The following is a 27452-nucleotide window of genomic DNA, read 5'->3' on the forward strand; positions in this document are numbered from 1 at the left end:
ATATCACAGCTTCAGTGCTTGAGCTGACATCCATTTGCAGTGTCTTCAGTTCAAGAGAGACAGCACAAGATGACTGCCTCCACTTTATAGGTCTGAATGTGAAATAAGTCTACAAGCCATACAGAAACTAAGAAACTATTAGATCATTTAGGCTATTACAGCTTTTTTCCATCATGAATTCTTGATCCTTTTCACAAATAAAACACCTTCCGATGCATGAACGATGCAGTCACGCACTCTTCCTAGCTTCTTAATGAGAAGTGTTTGCATGTATAGAAACAAGAGATTAGTAACGTCAAAGTGAATTCTGGTCTGACCTTCTAGGTCTTTCTATGATGTCTAGTCCTCCTCTGCGTGAAGCAAGTAACTCCTTCCATCAATGGAAATTTAACATACTATTAATTTCTTGAGGTCTCTGTGTTGAGGGCATTTTCATGTCAACATAATGAGCACAAACATTAGCATGAGCATTTCAGAATGCTTCAATGAGGTTAAAATGCATAAACCAAGCCAGATGGAAATAAAAAAGTCAGAGCCCAAGTTATGATTATAAAAAGTATAAAAACAAAATAATAAACAGATGACAAACAGGACATAGATATTTAAAAAATATATATAACCTGTCTTTGATTTGCAAAGCCAAGTTTACGACTAACAGGACCTTTCTAAGCTTCTCTCGTACTGATGAATGATGAAAAAAGATGAAAAGATATGTTAGCTAAACACCCCGCGCCCTTCTGACCCTGAACATAAAGTTTGCCTCAGGATAAATGTGATCACAAAGACATTATAGGTCAAACAAACTGAATATAAATAGCAGTATTATTGTTAATAGGATGATAAAATGTGTGCACTTGTGTGTATAAACTGAAGTTTACTCCAAAGAAGACAGCTTTATGATAAGCATGTTGACATAACAGGTGAAGATAGTTATAACAGTGTGGAGAAGATGATAAAATTAAGTGTGTTCACACAAATGGTGACAACTTCTGCTTTAACACACTTATTACTCATGTCTTTGCAGTCCACATTTTTTCTGTTACATTTAGATTCCCATAGCAACCTCTAATTAGCCTTGCGTGTTCCTTGTTTCTTCATCTCCTTTCCCGACCTTTGCATGGCTCCACACTTTCCATGGACATTTTTCCAAGCTAAGGGTTCTAAAGGTGCTGTGAGAAGTAAGACGATTTGGGCCTTTTGAGGATGGCCTGATCTTTTCTTGAGGCAGCCCACACATACGGCCGTCAAAGCCCATTTATGTGTGACGGCGGGAAGGTGCGGGAGAGGATGGTGTGGATGTCCACAAAAACAACTAAATAGAGACACCAATACATGTGGGCAGATTAAGCACTAACAAAGGGCAGATTCACCTCAGAGTTTAAAGGACAAGGAGAGGCTGGAGGAGGAATAAACAGGGGCTCCATCAGAAAATAAACCCTCAAGATTATTCCCAGGCCGTCTTAATGGGAAACATTCCCAGCCTCCCCTAAAGTTTATTAATGCTAAATTTAAAGAACACAATGCCTTTCTAGCCCAAATATTCTAACTCAGTCTTGTTATTTTACATTGGATTCAAAGTTGATAAAACTTGGTTTTTATGTCCTAAATAATACAAGAGCAAAGAGATATCTCGAAATCTGGCTCATTCAGGAACTTTGCTGAGTTTTGATCTTTCTCCTGCAAAAATTCTGACATGACAAACATTTTGGGTACAAAGCTACCTTGTTTGGATACAAATTTCAAAGCACAAGCCACTTCAATAAATTTGTCAGACACTTTCTTCTGTTTCATCTGTTTTTGAAGCACTATGAAAGATCCTCTAGCTAAATTAGATTTTTTCAGAAGACAGCATCTTGTTGTGTGGACTGACACTGTGTGTCATTTTGTGGTAAACCTTACTCCTAAACCTGCATTCTCTCTCACTAACCTTGCGTTCTGTCCTTCGGGGACACTTCCCTTGATTGAGCTCCTAAAAAGTAAAAACCACAGGCATGTTCTGAGCACCAAATCATGAGCACCTCAAACCAAGACACACATCCTGTTTGGCACAGAGCTACATACAGGATTATGGAGGGCTCAGCACATAATGTGACTGTGTTGGTCCCCTTTGACTTAGTGATGATGATGGTGAGTAATAAGCTCACACTCAATGAGACAAGTGCTTCTCTGTCTTCTGTTTAGTTTTGATCCTGTATTTTACCTTTCAGGGTTCTCACAATAATTTCCATTTTACGATCACCCTGCTACTTCCGTTTTCTTTGCTGCGTTTTTCAAGTATTTCCCATGACAGTGTAATCCCAAACAGTAAATCATGAGTCTGTTTCTACAGAGATGTTTGCAACCTCCATAAATGCCAGCTAAACCTGAACTTAAAATTAAAGCACTTATAAACATTACCATAAATCATAGGGGTTAAAAATAGGTGAATTAGGTAAAAAAAAAAAAAAAAAAAAAAAAGCAGTAAATTAGGAAGAAAGTTAGGTAGTCGCCGTTTAGGTAGAGTGGTAAAAGAAAGTCCAGCTGAGGAAATGGTTTAATGCGAGTTTGCACGTAAAAACAGTTGAGGGATTAAAAATTATTTAAAAAAAAAAAAAAAAAAAAGTAAACACGCAGAGAGAACAAGTGAATTTCAGTGTGGACTTTGAACACTCAACAAAAAGAAACCATTATAGCCGGACGGCATGGTGCTGTGTGCGTAAGCATGGACAGTTTTAAACCGTTGGCAGGCAGGAATAGGCTCAACACCACAGCAGTGTTTTATTGGTTCCCCTGGGCAGTGTTATATGCTGCCTCGCCATCTTTTACTGAGCCACAGTGATTAGGAGCCCAACGTGGTGACGGCGCTACAGCCACTAGACTGTGATTTATACCTCTAGCCAAATACAGGTTTGTCCTGTAAAGTACAGAAATGTGGAGCAAATTACATCATTTTTGTATTCTCTTCTTAAAGTCAGAGGACACGGTAGACAGGACTTAAAAATGAGAGAAAAACCTGATGAGAAGGGTGCAACAATTTACACTGCTTTCGATAGCTGAGTTGGATCATTTCAGTCTACCAAGATCAACCACTTGATATGTTTGTTATAATGTGGTTATTGTCAACACATGGCTATATTTATTATATTTTTTTTTTAAAAACTTGACATTAGAGCTTTGATTTCTTTCAGAAGCTCCAATGACACAAATTTAAAATACAAATATTTCACATAACTAATAAAAATGTCATCACTAAGGATACCTTAGAGTAACATTTATATTCAGTAATAACACAATGACAGTGATAATTGCTGATGGCTGATTCTTGCACAAGGCCACAAATATTTAGAAAGTGACTGGGGTTAAAAAACAAACAAACAAACAAAACAACTTAATTTAATGTAATACAGTGAACAATATTTTCTTTGCCAAATTTATAACTTAGTCATATGTAGTATTACATTTAACAGCATCATGGAGAGAGATAATTCAACTGCCACCCATCAGTTTTCTATACCTGCTTCTTTATCTTAATACTAATGCTGGACTGAAGCTGATCTAGCTGCAAGGCACACCCTGAACAAGATCCTCAGTCACAGTCAGCAGAGACAAACAAGATAAACAGCCATGCATTCACACAGAATCACTAATTAACCTAATATGCATGTAGGAGGGTGGTGGGAGGATGCTGCGGTAACAGAAGAAAACCCACCAGCTGAGATTCAAACCAGGAACAACTACTGCTGTAAGGTGACAGTGCTAACCGCGATGTCACCATGCAGGCCTTTACAGAAAATATAACACTGCATTACCCCAACAAAACTGCCAGATGTGTGGATTTGGACAGTATATTTAATCATACAGGAATATTTTCAGAGTGTTTGTTTATTTGATATTATTGTATCTTTGCCCTCTCTCACCAACACTGTAATTATTGCATAAACCTTGTTGACACACAGCATAGGTGCGTAAAATTTAAATCACCGTCCAGTTTGGGTTGGTCCATTTGAGGTTTCTGGGCTCTAAAGACAACGGTCCTCCTAATCATCAATAAACTGAACCCCTAAGATAAATATTTCACCATCAGTCTGAATAGCCCCAGCACAGCTGCTGCAGTTTGGACAGAGGTTTATAAAGTATAAACAGTCTAGTAAGTCATGAGAAGAGCCTTTGTGAGTCTTAAATTTGTTCAGAAAAACAGAAAATAGCTCAAGTGCATTTCTTAGTACTTTATTCTCCTTAACATGTAAAACTTAGCTGCTGCAGTGACTGAAGAGCTCCATCTGGATCCAGCAGGACATGCGTGAAATCATTTCTCTGTTCCTGTAATGACTGTAATGCCTTGCAGATGGTACTGTGTGCGTGTGTTACATGGATAATAACTCCTATAGCAGAAGCAAGAGGAGCACGGTCGAGAAATTCATGAAACACAGACTTTGTGGAGTCTTCTATGAAAAAGCAAATGGTAAAAATTACACACTGTGAGAATGGCTCAACAAGTGGAACTAAAGCACCCCTTGTCCAGAGAAGACCGAGTGTGGGGGTGGTTGGAGTACACACATGCGACTGCCTCAGGGTCAGAGAGAGGGCTGCGTGTTGAATAATTTTCTTGTTAAGTCTCTATACCTTCATCCACGAGGGTCAGCGACATCACCACAGTGACAACTTTGGCCTAGTTACAGTTGTGTCCTGTCAACATGAGACAAAAACAGAAGTCCTGCAGGAATGTGCAGGACAAACCAATAGAAATATTTACAAGAAAAACTTCTGGATTCTATGTAATTTAGCGACATGTGGCTATCAGAGGTGACATGGATCCTCAGAGCTATCATCTTACCTTGTTAGGAATAGCTGACACTGAAACGTTGGTTCAGCTGCCAACAGTTAGTTTGCCAATAGTGTTAGGAAGTAGTTGATAGCTCTCTCAGCTTGATGATATCTAAATGAAGCAACCATATGTGCACTGAACCTAGACACCCTGAGTCCCTCTTAGATTAAGTGTCTGAGAAGACAAACAGAAAAGACACCAGTCAATGATATATAGCTTAAATTTCATGTAGATTATAAGTGTGTTTGGACTGTGTCATTTTATTGGTGAAGTCTATGAACAGAGAGTAGAAACAGCAACGTGCTTATTTATCTGCACAGTAATCAGCATCCAGACTCTGATATGAAATGCAGCTTAACCAACGACTTGATATGGTCAGTATGAAACCTGTAATGTCTCTTTCTCAAAACAGGTCGTGCAACTTGGAATTAAGATACAAACTGAAAGGAGACTGGAATGTTTCTCCTTAGCGCTCAGCCAAGTTGCAAGGTGAGTTGTTTGTTGCTCTTGAGTCGGTGCAGGAGTGCGCCCAACTGCGTGCGCTTCGGCTCGCCCCTCCCACCCCTCCACTTCCAACTCTCCTCAGTGCTCACCAATAAAGCGCTTTTTGTCCAGGGACTCAGCACTTGAGCGCATTCCTTGACGTGGAGGCTAGTGTACCTCTCGGAGCATTTGATGAGGAATCTTCGTAAGACTTTTAATATGTTTATTTAAAAAAAATAAAAAAATAAAAATAAAAAGCTTTATGAAAGATCGCACACACGGAAAACTACCAGGTCTGGAGTTACCATCGGTGAAGTGATCTGTTTGGATAACCACACAAGCGCAGCTGCGCTCCCAACTTTACTCCACCGAAGTTACGGGTAAGACATTCATGTTTGTTGTAATAAAACGAGGACAAAAGCTGAATATTTTCAGCTTCATTGCTGTGGACTAGTGATCGAGAAGTGGATAACAAGACGCGTAAATGACTTATAGTTACAAACTGGACTGGGATTAAGTCGCCTAAAACTGCAGGAACATCTTCATGGACAGACTGAACAAACTGGCCGGGCGTTTTAAAACTTTTAAAAAGTTTACTAAAACTTTTTAGCATAGGTCACGTTGTTTCTGGACCGTATGACAACCAGCTAAATAAAAACTCTCTCAAAGTATCCAATAAGGTTCTGTTAATATTTTGCTTTAAAGGTTCGGTTTAATGAAAAGTGTGTAACATACAAAAAAAAAAGTACACCCTTTTCTTTAATGAATAATTTTCTTATTTAAATGCGTAACATCGTGTATTATAATTGTTTTTCTTTAAGTTAGATGCTATGGATGCTCTGCTCCATACTGGGGCAGCTGGAGCTGCAGGTTTATTGGGGGTGTGGGGTAGCAGCACTAATGCTTCAAATCACCGAATACCCAATAAAGCCAGCGTTACTCTGTGCTTGGGAAATGCGTAAAAGCGCGAGCGTGTGCACGGTGCAAAAGGAGCCGTCGGGGCGGTAATGAGGCGGGCTGGTGTTGGACCGCAGGACGCCGTGCAGCATGCAGGGACCGAGCCGAGTGTCTAGACCGCACCGAGCCGTACTCACCGCAGAGGACAGCTGTTTTTGGATCTGCACGAAGGGAGCGTCCCACCATAGAGTTCAGCAGGACACAAGCTTTGAAACAGTCTAAAGACGCGCGTTAGTCAGCAGAGGTGACATGTAAAATTCTTGCTTGTAGTGGTTTATTTTCAGGCAGCTGTGACTCCTTAAAGCAAAAATGTGCAAGTAAATAGGTCTGTTTAACAAGACAAGTTTCAAGTTCCGTAAAACCTGATGAAAGAACCAAACAGCACAAACAAAAGTGTTGGAAATTTTAAAAGGCTTCTGATAAAAACAAAAACAAACCCATTCCATGCATGATGAACAAGAAATTACATCTCTACTAGCCAAGGTTCAGTTATCAGCTTAATTGGGGCCACTTTGTAATATTAAAAAATGTCCATCAACCACCCCTGCCCTTATTGGTATTATTTTATAACCTACTGTACAAGCTCCAGAACTGCTAAACAAAACTTTTAGCTGAAGCTGTTTTAAGTGGAAAAACAGACAAATGAAGCAGTTCCTCATACGTGAGGGAAGGTAAACACAAAAATGAGACAAATGTCAGTTTTTCTTCAGCAGGCGTGCAGCGAAGCACTGAGTGATGAGGTCAAATTCCTGAAAGATTAAATCTCTGAGTGACCTACTCCAGCTCTAAACCAACATCCAATAAAGTGACGTGACTCAACATGTTTAGAGCAATCTGTTCCAAATGATAGAGAAACAAATTCCCATCAGATCATCTCTTTTTCTCCTATTAACGTTCCAAAGATTTTGCTAGTATAAACACACAAACTGATCACACCAGTTCCCCCCACCCACCCACCCACCCACCCATAACTACACAGAGTTGATATCAAATTAAACAACAGAGATATAATGTTTCCTTTCTATTATGAGAACACTTCTTAGGAACAACCAGTTGCCCTGAAATCCACCTCAGAATCATTAATCATGCTGCATAAACAGGGTAATAAAGCAATGTTGCTTCAAATGAGATGCTTAATGATGTAAGAACAGTGTTCTGACAACAAACCATCCAGCCACATTAGCATCTCCTTTTTTTCCATGCCCCCCACAAACAGACACCACAAATTTCCTCCTTCCTGGGGGCAAATAGGCAGACTAAACTACTCCAATTGCCCTGCTATTAACCCATCACCAGCATGCTGCTTGATTCATGTGCTTCCTCACAAACACCCATCATGCCATATCAGAAGCTGTAGCATTGACAGTATGTAATCATTGCAATGTGTTTTTATTAGGCTACCAAACATGGCAGAGCAGCCGCAGGAGGCCAGTTATCCTTACTAATGTGGAGAATGTTTAGCTACAAATGGTGACACAACAGCACAAGCAGGAGATGGGGGGGGGGGGGGGGGGGGGGGGCACAGCTTGTTGTTCAAAACAATCCTGCTGATTCTCCTGCTGAGAATCTGTAAAAGAAGAGACTTTCCTGCTCAGTACTTGACTCTCTACATGGCAGACTGTTGTGTGAGTGACAATACCTGCTGACAAGTCCACTGCTGAAAGATGGAGACAAAGAATAATTTAGGGACAAATGAAAATAAAGAACAAAAAAAAAGTTATTTGTGCATCTTCTCTTTTATAATTTTAAGTTCAAATCAAAAAGGATTTTTCTTTGCCATGAAGTGTCAATATGCGGCCAGGATGCATGCAGTCTCTTATCATAGAATTTGAATGAAATAATAAAGCCCAGGCCTTCTGTCACACCACTGTGACACAGATGTTGAAACCACATCATCCAATGCAGAACTGGTTAGAAACATCGTGCCAGCATGGACTTTTATCCATTGTTTGTTTTACAAAATCAAGGCTGGCATTTCAATATCTGTGCCAAAGAGCTTAGGAGGAAAAGAACACTGATGTCTAAATCCACTGTAGTTCCCAACTGACAGTCATGGTATTTCATTTTTTTAGTTTTATATAGAACTAAAAACTATAAGATGTCCTACCACAGTTTTGTGGTGTTTGTAAATGTACTTAATATAATACAGGTTACTATACTGAACATTACTTCCTTCTCCAAACTGTCAGAAAGCTCAGTTTACGCCAATTAGGGGGAGTGCCTGAAACTTCCTTCCCACTGCATCAGAGGGATTAGAGGGTTAAAAGTCAGGTGCTGAGGCGAGGAGGCCTGGAGAAGGGATGAGAGAAAAGATATGGTAAGGTGGAGGATAAAGGGGAAGATGAGAGGGGGGCACTCACACAGCAGCCAGGCAAAGGGGAGTCGACAGGGCAGAAAGTTGGGATAAGTGTATCGTGTTTTTTCAGTTCCACGTGAAAGTAAAGTCTCATCACAATTAGCAAAAACAAAATCAACATTTTTTTTTTATGTTAAAATGTAGAACCTCATTTTGAACCTCAAATCCTGCACAGTAGGGGGGCGTTGTTGTCTCTGGTTGACAACCAAAGTCCAGAGCTGCTCCTTATATGAGGCGTCTTGAGCTAAACCCTTGTCTTCAAAGGGCTTGGCCTGAAACATCGACGCTGAACCAGCGGTATGTGGAGGCAAACCCCAGCCCGTACGCCTGCCAAGCTAAATTGAAGAAGAGCTTGCCGATGCAGCCAAATGATGCGTTCAGAAGAACCACTTCAAAACCTTGCACAAATATACACACACACACACACATGCAAAGGGATGTGAAGGCTTTGGAGTGGCCCAGCTTGAGCCCAAACCCCAGCTAACTGCTGTCTTCCATGTCCACATCCACACAGAGACAATCATATTTTACAGGTCTACCTAACAGTACACTGTCAGTTTTAAAATGTTGTCAAACTCTTAACTCGCTCTGGCTACATGGAAAATGTACATAGAGCCAAAAAAAATCCCCCAAATTCCTGTGTAGTAGTGAGGGACAGAGGCAGGAGAACGAGAAGGAGGATGCTCATCCCAGAAAGCCACCACAAATTGCTGCATTTCAGTGGGCCTGTAAAAGAAGAGAAACTGCTCTTAATCTAAGGTTGTAATTACTTCTGGCCAGCACTGTAATTAGGAGATGAGCCTTGAACCAGATCTTACTGGGCACACACACACATGCCTATATTGTTTGACCAAAACCAGAAGTGGAAAAGAAAGCTTTCCCCCTTAGTCAGCCATTAATAACTAGTGGAAACAAACCGGGACTGAGATTAGATTTTGCTGAATGTGGATATGATGGCAAACTATGGTGTGTGTATCTGTAGGTCAGTGTGTGCTTGCTCACCATGAGCTCACCACGTGTCTAGCCTTCAATGCCATACTTACACACTTTAATGTGGGCACATTGAACCACACAAGCCAGCACGCACTCATAGAGCGGCTCCTTTTCAGCGCGCCGGTCAACCCTTTTTGTTCTCTGGCTCACTTTTTCTTAAGGTCTATTTCAGTCGCACAGTAATACAGATAGCGCCGCTTATCTGGCTCTGCTCTTATATTTAGAGAGCCAGATGCAGCATGAGAGCGCAAATCAGTGCACGTAAGTCAGAATGTCACCACAGATCAGCTGAATCTTCATCACTCAACACTGCAAGCGTCAGGCAAGCGGTTGCGACACAAGTCATGGCTCGTCATTGTAGAGATTCAGGCAACAAGAAGCCGAACGACACGAAATGAAACTGTAACTTTGAAACACCTAAAGCAAAAGAAAAGTCCCCCCACCTTGTTTCTTTGGCAGGTTTAGTTTAGGATTATGTCCGTGGACTTCAGATGTAACCAGTAAATGTGAAATGTAAAATATCTATTATACCTGATGCAGCAGCAAACAGCCTGAACATTGATGGCAGAGTGCTCAGAAAGTGGAAACGGGGCAACAAAGAAAGCTGGGGGTTAGATAACAAAACAGATCAAACTGGAAAATAATTACAGTGGAAATAATGAAAAATGTGAGTGTTGAGACAAAAAGGAAAAGAGCATTAGACTGACAAGTAGCTCAATTTAAGATATCAAGATAATCCAAAGTTAATGAAACATTCTGGGGGAATGAAGTAGCAACAGGTAAAAAGAGACTGCCTGTGTTTTGGTAGTTGAGACTGTGCACTAACTAAAGACCAAATGTGTCACAGTCTATGTCAAAGGATGCAACAGACCAGGATGAGGACGCTGCTGTCATTGGTTTTCTGTCAGAGTCATTCTAAAGCTTGGTGGTAAAGATGACTTGGATCTACTGAGAGTGCTGAGTTCTACTCTGAAAGTTTATTGACACTTCACGGATTGTCTGAGAGGCAGTAACCTAAACAAACTGACCATGGTGGGGTCAGTGCACGAGTCCTCAAGTTTAGTCGCAATTACACAAGATGGCCATTCACCCGCGAGCAAAGACGCAACGTTGCATTTCCATGTACAGATAACAGAATGTATGCAAATAAGCAAATAAAAGTAGTGAAGGCTTGAACGGGAATTGGTGAGAACAACTTTCAGATGTAACCAGTAAATATGGAAACAAGTTATATGCAAAGTGAGGAGAGGATTCAGGTGTTAGAAAACCATATGGTTAAAAAGGATTCTGTTTTTCACAGTGAGTGACTCAGAGCTAAGGTATATAAAATATGGTTTAAATCTAGAAACACAGTGGATGAGTGAGTGCAGCAATAACAGAAGTCAGGCGTGTGTTCTGTGAAACAAACAGAGCAAAAAATATAAAGAGTGTCTTTGCTAATTATCTCAGAAACGATTTTATGACCAGATGTTAAATGAGTGTAACGAAAAATGTGAAAAATCTCCCACTAGAAAGAAATAGAGAAGCTGCTCTCAGCAAAGCTTCTCCCACTAATAAAACGTCCATTAAGTGGCCACTTTGTGTTTGGTTTTTCCTAAAACCAACTCCGGTTTATGATTCCATAACCACGTTTAAAAACAACATTTGAGATTAGTCAATGCTGTATTTATAGAAAGCCACAAGAGCATGAACGCACGCACAGAATGCTGTGTGGTTTTGTATATTGACATACTAATCATTAAATAGACAAAAAAATTGTGACCAGTTCGTGCAATGCTAGTTTACATCACATAAAATTAAAGATGTAAAAAAAGTGAAGGCCAACAAACATTCCTGCAAAACCTAAATGAGGAAAAACAGATGCAAATATTCACTGTCCAGATTTTCTGATATTCTGCACAGGAATATAAAGAAAAAAACTATTCCAGAAAGTCACTTTTATCATACTATTTGCAGCTCTCGAGGCTGAAACTAAATTAATCTTTCACATTATTCCAGAAACATTTGTAGCATCGTTTTTAAGTGAACACACTTTGCATACACACATTCGGACCATGACTGATGGGCTAATAATACAAGACAAGGAGCTGACAGAGCTGAGAGCGGCTGGCCTGCATTCTTTAACTCGCGCTCTGTCATTCTCTTGTGTTGCCAAGCAGCCTGCCGGTGCGCAGCATGCTCTTGCACACAGCTGGAATTTGACCAATTAACAGCAAAAAAAACTTCCTGTCTTTTGCTTGTGTGGCATTAACAGTGCATGAGAGTGTGGCTGGATTCCAGCTAAGCAGAGAGGAGAGCAAGTCAAACCCATGTTGCAACATATTTAACCAATTGGTATAACTGCTGTGCTACCTCAGGGACAGTATACCTGAAGAGGAAGAAGAGTGGAGGAAGATCAGAGCAGAAAGCATCTTCACTGGGTGAGTAAAACATTTCTGTAAATCAAATCTGGCAGGTTTATTACTGATCTCTGAATATGACTATGATGTGGCCAGTTAACATAATACAAACACATGGTTCACATCAGAAAAATGATGTATTATGATCCCAAAAAAAAGATTTTTCTTTTGGGTATGACAGACTTAATAAGTAATATCATATTTCTGAGGCAGCATGATAATACAATCTTTGAATAGTTGTATCCAAAATCCTAATCCAGCAATGTTTGGCAGTCTTTACAGTGTTAACTGTAACACCCTGCTTCCTCAAAAAGGTCCTTTCAAGCAACTCCGAGCTTGTTAACAAGACTGGCAGGAGAACAAGAGCAGCTTTCTTAACACACCCACGCTATATTACAGCGATGCAGAAACCCTATATTAGGTTGCAAACAGGGGAAAAAGAAACAGTGAGACTTAAGAAAGTCCGAACTTCTGGAGCAACATCAAAAACAGACGGAAAAACTTCTCTCTTTGGAGTTACAAGCAAATGTCGTGTGTGTAGCTGAAGCCAGATAAACAGTAGCTTATTAATATAGTCCATACTGTGGCACTGAATAACATGTAGCATTACATGACTTCTGCCTGCTGCCATTTGTGTATTAATACATAGCTGAATTTAGTCCCCAATAATGTAACCAATGAATGATTTTTGTGATCAATCATGATCAATTAATGTATTTTTTGTACAAAAATGAGGCCAGGAGATGTGACTTCTCAGGCTCATTTTGCTCAGTTCTTTCAGTGTTGTTTCCACAGATGTATTCCATATTTATTGACTATCAGCTGTTAGTGCATGATTGACCCTCTGTTCAACTTTACACAGCCCTCCTGTCCCCTCAACCTCCTCAGTGTTATGGTAGTTATCATTGAGCTGCGACTTGAAAAGACACACACTCACTTTGTCCCTCTGGACACACATCACTACTCTCCTTAATTGCTTTAGTCGTTCACTTCTCTGTGCAAACCTTATCCTCCACAAGGAAACGGAAGAAGACAGAGTCCTCTGCTATTGATTTTGAGGCCATAAATCGTCATTCCCACATTCCACAACTTTTGTGCGCAGGGCTTTTGCTCACTGTAAATTATTTGCCATACAGTTCGATGCATCACTGTCAGCACTGACACCATTTCTGCCTTTGGAGATTGAACATTAAACCATTTTTCTTGAACAACAGCACACTCCAATACCTTGTGTATCTTTTGCACATCGTTTTCTGACAGTACAGCTGCATGTGTTGGCAACAAGTGATTAAGAAGTAAAACTATGAGTTGTCTGTGTTCCCCATCACAGCAACTTGTAGCTCTCTGTGAAGTGGGAAATCAATCTTAACCCAATCTTCACAATTCAGTGGATTAACAACTCCCGAAACCACTGCATATGTGTGTAATCGTTGGTTAATGATGGTTGATTAATAATGGGAATATTTCAACCATATGAGAGCAAACAAAGGAGTCTCTATCACACACTTAAACAAGCTATTGACATCTGAATATAAAGTTAGTGAGTGAGCAAACACAATATGCGTGTTACAAGTCAGAAATCTGCAGGACTAACCTCATGACATTTATTAACGGATGTGTCGATAAAAGCAAACAAACTGCTCCCTCTGAGGACAAATTACTATTTGCTGCAAACAAAGTGGCGCTTATTTTTTCTGTCTGAGACTATGACACACACACACACACACACACACACACACACACACACACACATAATATATAGTGAAGAAGCTAATCTAGACCATAAACTACTCTAAGATACACCATCTCTCTTGATTCTGTGAATGGGCTCAAACATTTGCTTGGATGAAAGAGTCTTTCTTTATGAAAGCACAGCAGTGGTATTACATGTTTTATGTGCAAATAAAGACTTTACATCACTGTTAATCTGATGAACTTCAGAAGTTTCTTTAAGGCATCAACTTGTTACCATGAATTTCCATTTTACATAAACATTTTTATAAGAGATTGCTCTGATAAATTCTTTTAACATTAGATGTTTATATTGTGTTGGTTTTGATGGTCTGAAAAAAAATGCAGTGGTTGCTGCAGGCGGTTAACTAGAGTTGTAGTCAGCAGATGTAAGTACTGAATTGTTTGTTCCGGCACCCTAAAGGGAGAAGGAGGCTCACATGTTCCGCCACTTTTATCGCTACCCTCGTCTTGTTTGAACCAGACATGAGGGATCTCTAGACAGTGCAGACCAGCTGTGGGCAAACTGTAAAAGGTTAACATTGATATCTTAATAGACTGTTGCTGACTGAGGTCTTCATGCTCCCTGTGATGGCAGGCTCACCTGTTCGGTCAGATGCTGGCACAGACAGAAAACGCAGGTGACTGTGGTTATGTAGCTCCCAGCATCTTTTCGATTACCCATGAAATTGGCAGACTTTCATCAGAGTTTAGATTACAAATAAATTAATCAGATTTCATTAGCTTATGCAAGCGATGTATGTTATTTCTCAGACATAAAAAAAAAGACAGTTCCCTGGGAATGCTGAAGTTAAAAGTGATTGCCAAAAATCAACAATGCCTATGACTCTTATCTGAATGGCAAAACTAAGACAATTTAATAAACAAAACAACAGTCTTGGCTCAGAAGGTGATCACAGGGTACCTGAGGCCATAAAGGAGAGGCATGTCTGCATTGGGGTCGGGGTAAAAGGGGAGAAACTGTACCGCCTGACTGCTAGCTTGCTAGCCAACCTCCCCCAGTGCTGGCAACATACCAGCACAGGCAGTAGTTTCACAATAAATTCCTTTGTGACATTGTAATCAGCGCCAGTGATCTCCAGTTCACATTTATCTTGTGTGTGTGGCACATGTCTGAGTTTGTTTTTTTTCTTTTAAGGAAAAAGACTGCAGGCCTGAATGACGAGAAAAATCTTAAATGGTAATTCACAGAAAAGGAGGGGGTGTAGGATTGGGGTCCTGAAAAACAGGTATAATAACTGATTTTAAATCAAGGTTTTGCTACAGAACAACAGACAAATGTTCATCTTGTGCCAAATTCAACATTATTTTCTTCAAGAAACTGATAAATGGTGACCAAACACCAATAGTCAACACCATTTAGCTATAAAATAAAACATAGGTGCAATTATTAATAAAAAACAGCAGATATTTCTTCTTGCTTTACTGTTTTAGAAGGATATGAAGTGTTAGCCAGCTGATGGTTAGATTGTTTTCCTGTTATGTTAGATACTAACCACTGATGTGTACATAAACCATAAATACTAGCACAATGCAACACAAATAAAAATTGTGCCAATAAATTAAACCACATTTTTTTTCCCTAGTCTAAAAGTATTTGATGCATTTAGCAAAGTAAACAAGGCTATGAAGAACTGCCCTACGTTCCCGATTGCCATCACACGAACCTTGAACTCACTCAAGCCTAATGAACAGTGAGCCCTTGTAGTGTTGTTGGGGCAGGTGGAGGAGACATGTCCTCATTGGATTCCAGTCATACTCTTGTCATGAACAAACCTAAGTAAAAACAAGAGGTGAACAGAGCGAAGGAGCAAAACCGCAAAGACAGGGATTTTAGAAATATGAGTGGCATCTATTTGCAACTTAAAGTGCTTCTTTGGAACCAGCTAAAACAAATTCTTGAAATTCAGAGCTAAGACATGGAGTAACTACAGCATGTTAAAGTGACGAGTGGAAATATGAGGCAGGAGTACAAACAGACAAGCAAACAGATACACATAATGTGCACGTGTTCTTAGTGAGTACGTGTGGCACTGTTTGTCTAACAAGGATAGTCTGAGAGTCTATCAGGCGTACTGACAGCGAGTCTGCTTGCCACCTGACTCACACATCCTTGCTGTCACACACTCAGTCATGGCACTGATGTCATCTACATGTAGTTCACAGCGGACTTTCCAGTCTGTGGCCTTAAAGCACCCTTTCAGAGGATCTTCAGCTTCATTAGACCAGATTTTAGTAGTCTGTCTGATGACTGGTTGCTGCTGAACAATGAGTTTGTAGGTGAAGGTGACATGAACCTGATTATGGTCTGATCTTCCTAAAGAAAGCAGGGTAGCTGTTAGCATTTTTTAACATTTTCATATAATAAGTCCAACACCAGCAGGTGACAAATTGTTATAATGTTGCAGAAAAGGCCGACACTGTTGGAGTCACGACCAGAATAACACGGGTAAATTCTCTGGGTATTCTATATGGACAAAAACCCAAAGCTAATAGTTACAAGTCTACAGTAAGCTTTGCAATTCCACCTCCCTTTAGTTTTCTGCTCTTACTTGTTACAGTCTACTTGTAAAGTCTTAAAGCTTGTCCATTTTGTTAAGTAGGATCTCACATTACCCATCAGAACAGTTGGAAGAAACAGCATACATTTCCACCGTTTTTTTCTCTGCCTCGCTCTTACCCTGCAGCCTCTCCGCTTCCTCTTCTATTCATTTCAGATTTGGTGTGTTATTTTGCTGAATATGTTGGTTTTGGACATCATCAGTTGATCCTGCTGGTAAACAACTTTTCTGCTGCCATGGAGACACATAATAAGAAGTCTTGAAAGACTACAAAGTACACAGAGAAACCATTTGAACAGCACAGCATCTGAACCAGCACTAACAAGTCTTACTTAACAGTGTTTGTCTTGAGAAAAACAAACTATTAATTGTATCTAAATAAATGAAGACAGCAGAGTCAGACCTATTACAATTTGCCACCACCATACAACACATTCTAGAGTAGGAACAAAGAGCTTTAGGAGGACTTTTTGACCACATATGATCTTTTTGGTTGATAGTAAACAAGCTTCCAGCTAATAACATAAAAAGTGAAGGGTTTATCTGCTATCAAGCAAACACACTGAAACAAAGGGGCAACGTATGAGAGGGGGGAAAAAAAACTATTGCATCAGGTAGATAAAGATCATGGTGATAAAGATAATACAGCATTGTAGTCACAATGAAGCTCGAAAGGGTGTCACTTAAGGAGGCAGAGTGTCGGCGTGTGCACATTACTGTAGGCTTGTGGCTGACTGATAAAACTGGTCCATCCAGACTCTTTAAGCACCAAGCACACGTACAAACACACATGCACCCGTACTGCATTGCAATGTCTTGGCTCTGTCTCTACTTAGGGCTGGAGTCTCTCAAGTGGTTTGAAAACTATCAGAGTTGCCTTTTTATTGAGAGAGAGATCTATTCACATTGAGTGTCTCTACCAAACACAGAGAACTTAGGAAAACACTGGCAGAAAGTACAGTAAAGGTTTGATTCAGGCTTGGGGTATGGACAATCATTCAGAGGAAATAAAGGTGCAAGCCAATGCCTGGAGAGAGTCCAGATTTGTGACACTAGGATGCCGTATTTACTGGTTTCTTTTCGATGCACAGCTTTGGCCACAACTGTCTGTGACCTCTGCAGTGTTGTGGTTTGTTGTTGTGTCTGACTGAAAAAAAAGGAGCAAGAGACATGAGGCACAAGACTGACAAAAGCTGTGGGTGTAAACACTACTTTGAGAAAACAGATCAAAGCCCAGGTTGTCAGTGGTGAGGTGGAATCCTTTGTGTCTGTGTAATGTGAGTGTCCTTGTGGTGAAGATGTGAGGATCTTAGGCAGATGTGCACATCTAAGAAAGAACGTTGCTGTAGGTTTCTGTCCTCAAAAGGGTCACAGGGCATGGTTTGCTGACGAAAGACTCGTGTCAGTGCTGAGACAAAACTGTGCAGTGTGTGCAAACTGAAAAAGAGGACCAAAAAAAAATCTGCTTTCGCCAGAGCATCCTGTATGTCCCCTTGGTGCCTTTATAAAAACTAAATTAGGTCTAGCATCTACTTTCACTGTAATGTCCTATAGTCATAAAACAAAAGGAAATGGCCGACATTTCCTTTCGGAACGTGTAGTGCCTGACCTCTACGCTTTAAAGCACCATGGAGGCAGAAACAGACTACGCACGTACTGCTGCAGAGACCAAACCCTGGTCTGGTTGTCTGGTTTAGCTGTTCACCTCTGCCGATTTCCTCAGTTTGACACAGGCCGCATCACTAACCCAGACACACTCCAAAGGTTTTGTGTTTCATCTTGCCCTGAAGAAGCAGAAAAAGCACCTGTTGTGGGTATGAGGACTCAGGTGTACATATATGTAACCGAAGCTGGGTGTGTACCCGTGTCAAACAAGATCTGTTATCTGTGTGTCGTCTGTACCACTACAGAAGACACAGAATATGGCACAGAAATGGAAACACTAATCTGAGCCTGACCTCTGACCCCGAGGAGTCGCTCCATTCCTTGCTTGCACATCAGCTTTGTTGGCCTTTGGATTGATGCTATCTGACCAGATGAAAGACTGTCTGGCGTTAATGTTGCTTTTATGACTATAGTGTGCATATTTTGATATAAGTTATTTAGCTGACAAATCTGTTAAAATATTATTACTTCCTTATATAAGAATATTTAAAAAAACTGAGCTGCCTTGTAGCTTCTCCATAGTGCAATAAATGAACAGTTTTTGTAAGTTTTACTATGCACCTACCCTTCCATTCACCTCTGGGCTGTATATTATGTTCTCTTTCATGTCCTCCAGCTGCAGGCTCTTATTGCATTGCCTAACATTGTCCTTATAAGCAGTTTGAATCCAAACCATAAATCCTAAGAAAAGGGCTCCCCTTTCAACATAATATTTAATTACTTTACAAGTAATTAATATATACATTTAAAAGACTTTAAAATGAATAGAATGAGCAAAAAGTACAAGATTGTGAAAGTGAGTTAAAATAAATGTCTCATAGCCAGGCCTGCAGTTGCGTGTTAAAGTGGTCATTAGTTATAATTAAAGCAACAACCATTTGATATTGTTAAGCACTAAAATAGAGGATGCACAATGGATGCAGCCAATACAGGGCATTTTCTTGTGGTCAGGCTGAAATCAGCTGGAAGCTTTTTTTTTGCGGCACATTATTGAACTAGTAAAGCTCTTAATCCGCCTTCATACCACCACCAAGAACAGCAATGATATTGTGGCTTCAAAATATGTATTGTATGGGACAGACATAGTAAAACAATCATTATTTCTTTATATCAAATGTCCTTCCTTCTCAAGTTTTGTTTATCTTCTGCCTGATTGATTGACCTTAATGAGAGGCTTTGCTGCTGAAATATTTAGAAAACCTATCTTTGCTTTTTAGCAAGGCTTTGTATGTCTTGAGCAGTGCATTCATATTTAGGAACCTGATCTATTGTTTGTCCTCTTAGATAATGTCCCTTCATTTACAATGACCGCACTTAATTACAAATGAAAACAGCCATTAACTTTTGTCTGATCAGATTTTAGTATTTCTTTGAAATGAAGGAAAATACATATTTCTGAAGTAGCAGAACCATCTGTTTTCTTGTTGTACTGAGCACAAGGCAACACTTTAGAGTTGCTCTTCTCAGGCTTTCATCATGTTGTGTTTGCTCATCTAATAGATGATCTGGTCCAATCAGCGTCACATTAGAAGCTTATTAGCTTGTGCCATAAAAAAATATTTCACTGCATTACATGCATACCAGCAGTCTTACATAAACATGGCTGACATTTTCATATGCATATTTGTACTACATTTATCTGCTAGCAGCAACACTTTGCTTTTATGTGCGACATCTTATGTAAGCTCTTCATCCTTGAATATTCCACAGCACCTTTGTTTCTCCTTTTAAAGTCTCCCTTGACCCCTTTGTCATGTTGATGGATGACCTCACTGGATTGTGGATAACAAGGTCCAGCTGGTGGCATGACAGTGCTGGTGGCGGAAAACGATAGGACGAGTCTACAACCCTACAACTCTGTAGATCATACTCTAATGCACATACCACAAGTATTGTTCCCTTAAAAGATAAGGTCTCCAAAGTGAAGTGTTGCCTTTAATGAGAGTAAACTCTGTAGTTTCCAGCCTTATCCCTTATCATCGCTTGGCACTGTGCACTCATTTAGCCTAATGTTCGTTTGTGGCCACCTTGTTTACACACTGTCATTGCCCCCGGGGTTCAGCTCTAAAGACAATAAGTCTTGACACTCAGGCTGCTGAGATTTCATTTCTGAGGCCTGCTTTACCCTCCCAGCACCAGGCCTTATTCATGCTGGTGCCCCTGCTGACAGAAACCTGCTCTTATCTCTGCTGTTCCCCTGCTTGTGTTTTCTTTTCTTGCTCATCTGGGTAGGAAAGAAAGAGTAGTGAGTTGAGGGAGAGGGGCAGTGTGCTATTTCCTCATACCTCCTCTTTTCAGAGCACTGGCCATGCTAGTTTATGTTGCTTAAAGATTCAGAGTACCTTGTTGCTTCGTAGAAATATTTACTGACTGTTTCTTGCTCTTGTTGTTCCGGCTAAAACATTGTTTCCTAATATAACCAACAAACCCAGACTCACATATTGATTTAACAGATCTGATGACATTCGTCCAATCCTTTGTCTGTTTAAAAGAACAAAAAAAAAAAAAAAAAAAAAAAAACACACACACACAAAAAACAGAGCTTCCTGTTAATCTTGAAATGCCAATGAGAGAGCCAAGCTTTTTTTCTTGTAAAACTCAGCTCCTGCCTGTCTCAGGAATGTCTCAAGTGCACAGGGGAGAGAAAAGGAAATTACATCTCAAGTAAGGAGGAGGAAGGCAAGATGGGAGGGGGCATTCCTCTTTGTGCAGGATTTCAAGACTTGTCTTTCTACCATCTCTCTCTGCCCTCCACCTCCACTCACAGCAGTCAGTCAACACAACACAACTTGGATTCATACAACATTGACGCCACAGCTGCACCTTATCTTACCCACTAATCTGCACAAGTCACTATAACCTCTCAAGTTCCAGTTTATCTGTGATCTGGCAGTATTCTCTGGCTGAATCCCACCCATCCACCTCAAACACAGCTTCTCCTCTGCCGGGTTATGAGATGTGCCTGGCCCAGTTTGGGATGAGGCGCACTAGAATAAACACTCTGCCCCAGGGAGCTACGGTAGAACTACCACAATGAGTTTCTTATAAAAATATTCTCAGTTTTATCTGCATAGCTGACTCTCTTCTTATAGCTGCCTTGATGTTGCTGTATATTTTGGCTCTGGCTTTTTTACTCAACCCTGGACCCCAATATACTGAACCGAAGTAGTGTTTCATTTTAGTTCTGAACTTTTTCTGTTTCCAACAACCGCAAATATGATATACTTAAATCCCACAAATAGTGAAGATCATTTAGCAGTTAAAACTTTAAGGATTATATTATCAAGCTGAAACTTAATTCACAGTGATAAGCGAACCCAAGACCGTCTGTTTATGTTCCAGCTGTTTGACTCTTTTTTTTCATCTCGTGTTTATTCTACTAAATATGTATAGACATACAAAGTGTGACAGCCACACTCCTCTCATTCTTCTGTCCACACTTCCATAAATTTTGGAGGCCTTCATATGTCTGAGTCTAGATATCTCTGGTTTCCCTTTAAGCCACAACTCAAGTCTTTATTGATTGTTACATTTTTGAATCACAAGCAGATTAAATGACATGTTTTTATGCTGGATTTCATCCAAGCCTCTGAGTCACAAACTAGAATCTTGTAGATCCGTGTACATTACTGATGCGTTAACATGAACTCCTCCAGGGCCTGTGTGTAAATTATAGGTTAACTGCAACCCTTCACCTCTGCTGCTCATTCACTGGGAGCCAACAGCAAACTATTGCCATCAGATGTTGTCATTTATTTTCATCAGTTTTCCATAAAAAAAAAACAACAATTCTAAATGTGTCTGACTTTTCTACATGTCTAACACAGCAGAGGAGGGTTTTCAAACATTTTGCAAGTGCTGCTTTGTTTAGTCAAGCATTGAAGTTTAAGCAGCTTTGTTTCATCAATATTTAGTTGGATGGAGCAACAGTTCTGCCTTGCTTAAAAGAGTTGGCAAGTTAAATTTCATTTATACCCTCAAGGAAAATAAAAAAAAAAAATAGAAGGACATTGAATATCAGGAAATGTTCTCAAGAGGTTGCAATTTCAAGGAGGAACAGAGAGAAAAGTATGTGGAGAGACAGAAAATAAATGTCATAGCTGTGGAGAGATAAGATGATACTTCCTGTTACACTAGCATGTCTGATTCATCAGTCATATCTTCAGGTCATATACCTGATTTATTAAAATGAAATTTTATGAAATAGACTTAAAAGAGGTCTTTATGGATTTTTAAAAGTTGTGTCTGCTCTAAACTTACTAAAATATATATTACTAAAGGTTGAAGTTATTTCAGGGGAAAGTCAGACTAAAGTGGTTTGAGTTGTCACTGAAATAAACTAAGCAACGTATTTCTGTTTTTTGCATTTCTTAAAGCATGACAGGATTCTGATTAATGTAACAAAATAGTAAATAAAATAAGCGTAAAAAACAGACGGGATTAAACATTGTTGACATTATATATCAATGTACTTTATCAACAAAACTATATGAGGATGTAAAGATGTAACTTGTAGTATGTAGTTCTCCCCATAGAAAAGGGAGTAAAGAACATAAAACATGCAGTACAATTACTGCTACAATGAGCCACGACCCCAGGTGAGAACAGAACATTCTGTGTGTGCTCCATCAGTAAGTTGCAAATACTTGAACTTCTAATTTATGTATCGTACAGTACAGCGATCAACAACTGCACCATTTAAGGCTGTGAAATAAGCTCCCTCAAGCATCCATATTGGCCATCATACAACACTTGAATACAATTCGTTACAGATGTTAAGAGCAGTGTTTGGAAGTATCAGCTACTAACTTTTTTGCCCTTAGTCATTAACCACAGCAAAAAGGGAAATTTAGTATAATTTTGAGTCACAATTATTTCAGTGGATGAGAGAGAAAAAAGTGTTTTCTATGAACTCCCTGGCCAAAGAGAAGCTACAGTCAACAGATACACATGTTGCCTCTTTCCCCAAGGACACCTTACTTGGTAGCAGTGGATGTTAAACAGCTACACAGACTCTTGACTGCAACTAGTTTCTTCTTTATCTTTCCCTCATTGCTCTTTCCCTCTCGCTTACATCACCCTTTGAAGTACAGCAGAGACACTTCATCAGGGCATTTGATTTATTAGGCCTGGACTCCGTTGGAACAGCTTAAAACACACTGTAACATATCATTTTTTATGATCAGCTCTAATCAGCATATTTCATCTTCCTCACAGTGGTTGAGGAACTTGTTTGACAAGTATCTCTGACCATCAGTCTGTGTCACAATTCAGAATATGTGTTTATTTACACCTTTGGCTGTCAGGGAATTGTCACTGAGACAGTCTCATGCAAACAGCTGCTCTTCAAGCTTAGAATAAGACAAATAAATCTACATAAGTCCAATTATAAAGAAAGCAAAACATTTGTACACATTGAAAATGTCTCTTTCATTCAGCCAGAACAGGGTGGGAGAATGCTAGCCCCCACTCCCCCACCCCTAGTATCGCAGAAAACTGTCTAAATCCGCAAGTCACAGTTTCAGCTCCATTGTTTTAGAAACCTTGTGACAAAAGCTTGCTTTTGGTCACTGCCCATGCATAGCTAAACCTTTGATAGTAATCTGTTTTCATGAAAAAAGGGTGCAGAACAACTTAATGAACCAATAACTGACCGAGGCTGACTTGGAAAGCTGGTTACAAAGATAAAAATATTGTTTTGCAAAAAGAGGTCTGCATTTTGCTACATTGAGTTCATAAGTCTAAGTGTAATTACTTAAAGATTTAAGTTGTTTTATCTGTCTCTAGGTGTAGTGACAGAAGCTATCACATTTATGTGTACTACTGCTGTTTGCCATTTACAACATAACAGCATTCGATGTGAATTACTGGGAAGAAAAATGTTTTTGTTTTTAATTCTGAAACCAGCATAGCAATGTTTATAATAACAAATTTGTTTTCCTTTGTTTTTAGGCTGAGCAAGGAGAGTGAAAGACCCTGCACCATGAAGATCCTTCTTAGTCCACCGATGTCCTTGCTACTCCTCCTCGTCCTTCCTGATCTTACATCTGCATTAATCTGCCCAAGATATTGCTCCTGTTCTACTCCTGACTCCGTTTTTTGTTTCCAGAGACGCTCCTCTACCATTCCCAAGGAGGTTGACTCTTCTATAAGAAACCTCTATCTGTTTTCCAATGGGATTGATCACATTACAGCTCAGGACTTTGATGGGCTACTTAACCTGGACATGCTGGACCTCAGTCAAAACAAACTGACCCAACTTCCTGACAGGGTGTTTGAACCTTTGACATCTTTGAAAAACCTGGACTTGTCATCCAACCAGATAACCCACATTTCAGAGGAATGTTTTCGTGGTATGGCTCAGCTTGAACGCCTTTATTTGTACAGTAATAAAATTAAGACCATCCACCCTGCGGCCTTTAATGGATTGGATCGCCTGCTGGAACTCAAACTGCAGAGTAACATGTTGACATCTCTGCCCACCCTCTCCATGCCCCAATTACTGCTGTTGGACCTTCGTTTTAATGTTTTACCCAGTTTCGGTCCTTCAGATCTCCAGACCCCAAACCTGGAGTCACTCAAATTAGGTGGTGTGGGGCTCACCAGCCTAAAAAAGGAACTCATAGGTAGTCTGAAGAATCTCCATGAGCTGGACATTTCAGAAAACAAGCTTGAGTCTTTTCCATCTGCTCTAAAGGAGACCCCAGGGCTTGTCGCTTTAAACGTGGCTGGGAACCCAATGGGTCCTTTAAAGGCTGAGGACCTACAGAACTTGAAGGAGTTGTCTGAATTAGACATTAGCAGCCTCAGTCTACAGGGCCTGCCCGAAGAGTTCTCTCAGCTCCTTCCCCACCTCAGAAAGCTCACAGCAGCAGAAAATCCCTTCAACTGCCTCTGCAACTTAGCTTGGTTCCCAAGATGGCTCAGAGCACAAAGCATCGTTTTGGAAAGAACAGAAGAGACCCGCTGCCATTTCCCTCCTATCAATGCTGGAAAGGTATTAGAAAGATTGGAGCACAGAGATTTTGGCTGTCCTACCACAACTACAGTCACTACAAGTACTGTCAAAACAACTACTACCACACTGTCTGTCCCCATCACTACTTTCCCAACTACTACTAGAGTTATTCAAGTCCCAAGAGCTAGTGACAATCCAGCTGACAAAGATGACTTTCCCTTACCCCCCATCCCAGCATCCCCCAGCAGCAGCATTGACCCGGAACTGCATTTCTGCCCTTCTCAAACCTGTCTGAATGGTGGTACTTGTCATCTAGACCAGAAAGGTGAAATAGAGTGCACCTGTCCACAAGGAACATCTGGTATGTATTGTGAAGTCCAAAACCATTCTCCAGCTCCATTACCTAAATATGAACCTCCCAAGGCAACAGTTACTGCAGACCCCCCAGAAATAAGCTCCCATCAAGCAACTGCAACCTCAATCCTGCTGAACCTTCATCGCTACACTGAAATGAGGCCTTATATCCGTGGAATCCGCCTGACCTATCGAAATCTGTCCGGGCCAGACCGCAGACCAATTCAACTTAGCCTCCCAGCATCCTTTCCAGAGTACAGACTTAGAGGTCTGAATCCCAACTCCACCTACACTGTGTGTGTCAGTCCATTAGGTTCCCCCAGTGGTATAGACAGTGTCTGCACTGAGGCTCATACAGCCCCAGAAATCACAAGGGGCCCTGATGCAAGGTCTGAGAGTCCAAAGATTACCACTATGCTGGTACCTGCAACTTCTATCTTGCTACTGGTGGTACTGATAGCAATAGTAGTTGGAGTAGTATGCTATCTACGCAGAAAGAAGGCCAAGGGACACCTGGAGCTTGACTGTGAGCCATCCCAACTAGAGTTGGATGGTGTTCAAGCAGGCTTAGACAATGGGGCACTGCCTCACAAAGAGCCCCAACTTCTGATACCCGAACCTGCTGTTCAAAATGGTAGTCTGGAGTATGAGGTGTTGCTACTACAAGATAACAATACATCAAATAACAATATGTCTTCACACAAGCCTTCATATTTTTAACACCTGGCACTGAGATCTTGAGTGTTTTTGATACACCTTCTCTGTCCCTCTAAGTGGAATACAAAGAGCTGAAACTGTTGCTTGAGAGTGGACACAGTAAAAGCCGGCCACCAGGAATGAGATTAATTTAAGTCACTGCCATTTGTTTGTCCAAGAAGACATTAAACAATTAAACATAAAACATTTTTTGGACTTTTGAAGGCACCAGAACTGCTCCACATGCTGCATCCTGCTACAATAATATTTTCTTAATGAACTAAATCTGACATGCTGTGATGTTGGGACTGATGGTGTGTTGTCATTTGGCTGAACTGTAGGGCTAAGAGACATGATAAACTTATGGCTTCCTTATGTATAATATTGGCGCACTAAAGTGGCAACCCAACTCAACAGTCTCAACAAATGTTTTGCTGCACTGTGGAACTCCTACGTGCTACCCCAAAGGGATCAGTGCATGCTGTGAATGACCGATTTAATACCAAATGAAGTTGTACAGAAAAAAATATATGATGCTTGTTTGCTTTATTTGGATCAAAGACCGTTTTTATATGTAGGGTTTTTTTTTTCCACGTTTCTGTGTTTTTTTATTTTAACTGTGCAACATTGTGAATGTTAAAAACTCTCCATACTCTCCACCCCACCTCTTGTGACTAACAGTGAAAACAGCAGATTAAAATCTTTGAAGATTTGAACTAACTTGGTACCAATAAAGTCAGTCAAGGGCTTTGTCCCCAGAATGTCAGACAGTCTAAGTAGATGTGAGTCTGGACTGAAACAAGACTAAATCCCCCTTCTCCACACTGAAGACCTCAGTCTGCTTTTGTCATCACAAAGGAAGAAAAGAAGCCGGATTATACTAATGTAAAGAGAGAATCAATTGACTGAACCCTTTCTTATTTAGTGTACATTGCACTGCATTTCAAACATTCTAAAATTTGTCTTACAGTAAATACTCAGACCATTACACAACTGCAAAATGCATCTTCAGAAGCTGTATTTATTGTTTACACTCCCTGTAAGGGAAACTGTGTTGTCCCACAACCACAATTCAAATACATATTACTTGGTCTGGCTGAAACAAGCAGAACTGGTAGTGGATGTGTATTGCATTTCTCTTGAGTAAAAATAAAATAACCTGCTTGATGATGTGCTATGCACAATTTTACCTTGGCAATGAAGCCGCTGTTTTGCTTGCTCGTAACTAACCAGACTACGAAAAAGCCAGATGCACAACATCATGTTTAGACTGTTTCACTGAGGAAAATAGAAAAATATGGCTAAAATCTGTGAATATGCTACAAAGAAGGAGTTGAGTAGTCCAAGTATGCATGTGTGTGGATCTCTTAACAGTTGTGATGATGTAAGTACATCTTCTGTCTTGTGCAGAAACCTGCAGACATCAAGTTGCCATCAGCTTCTCCCTTAATATGCCCACATATACTTAAAGCCC

General features: G+C 40.3%; 2 protein-coding genes across 2 annotated transcripts in view; one reads left to right on the forward strand and one right to left on the reverse strand.

Moving 5' to 3' along the window:
- Positions 1–27452, reverse strand: part of coro7 (coronin 7) — a 103387-nt gene that overhangs the window by 22241 nt on the left and 53694 nt on the right. The gene's annotated exons all lie outside the window — the stretch shown is intronic.
- vasnb (vasorin b) lies at positions 5540–26002 on the forward strand (the record flags this gene model as incomplete). The annotated part of the gene is made up of 3 exons (XM_079253336.1): positions 5540–5667; positions 11951–12013; positions 23923–26002. Coding segments are annotated over 3 exons (2271 nt in total), but the record flags the coding sequence as incomplete, so codon positions are not given.

This window comes from Telmatherina bonti (assembly GCF_933228915.1).
Source record: "Telmatherina bonti genome assembly, chromosome: 14".
Lineage (NCBI taxonomy): Eukaryota > Metazoa > Chordata > Actinopteri > Atheriniformes > Telmatherinidae > Telmatherina > Telmatherina bonti.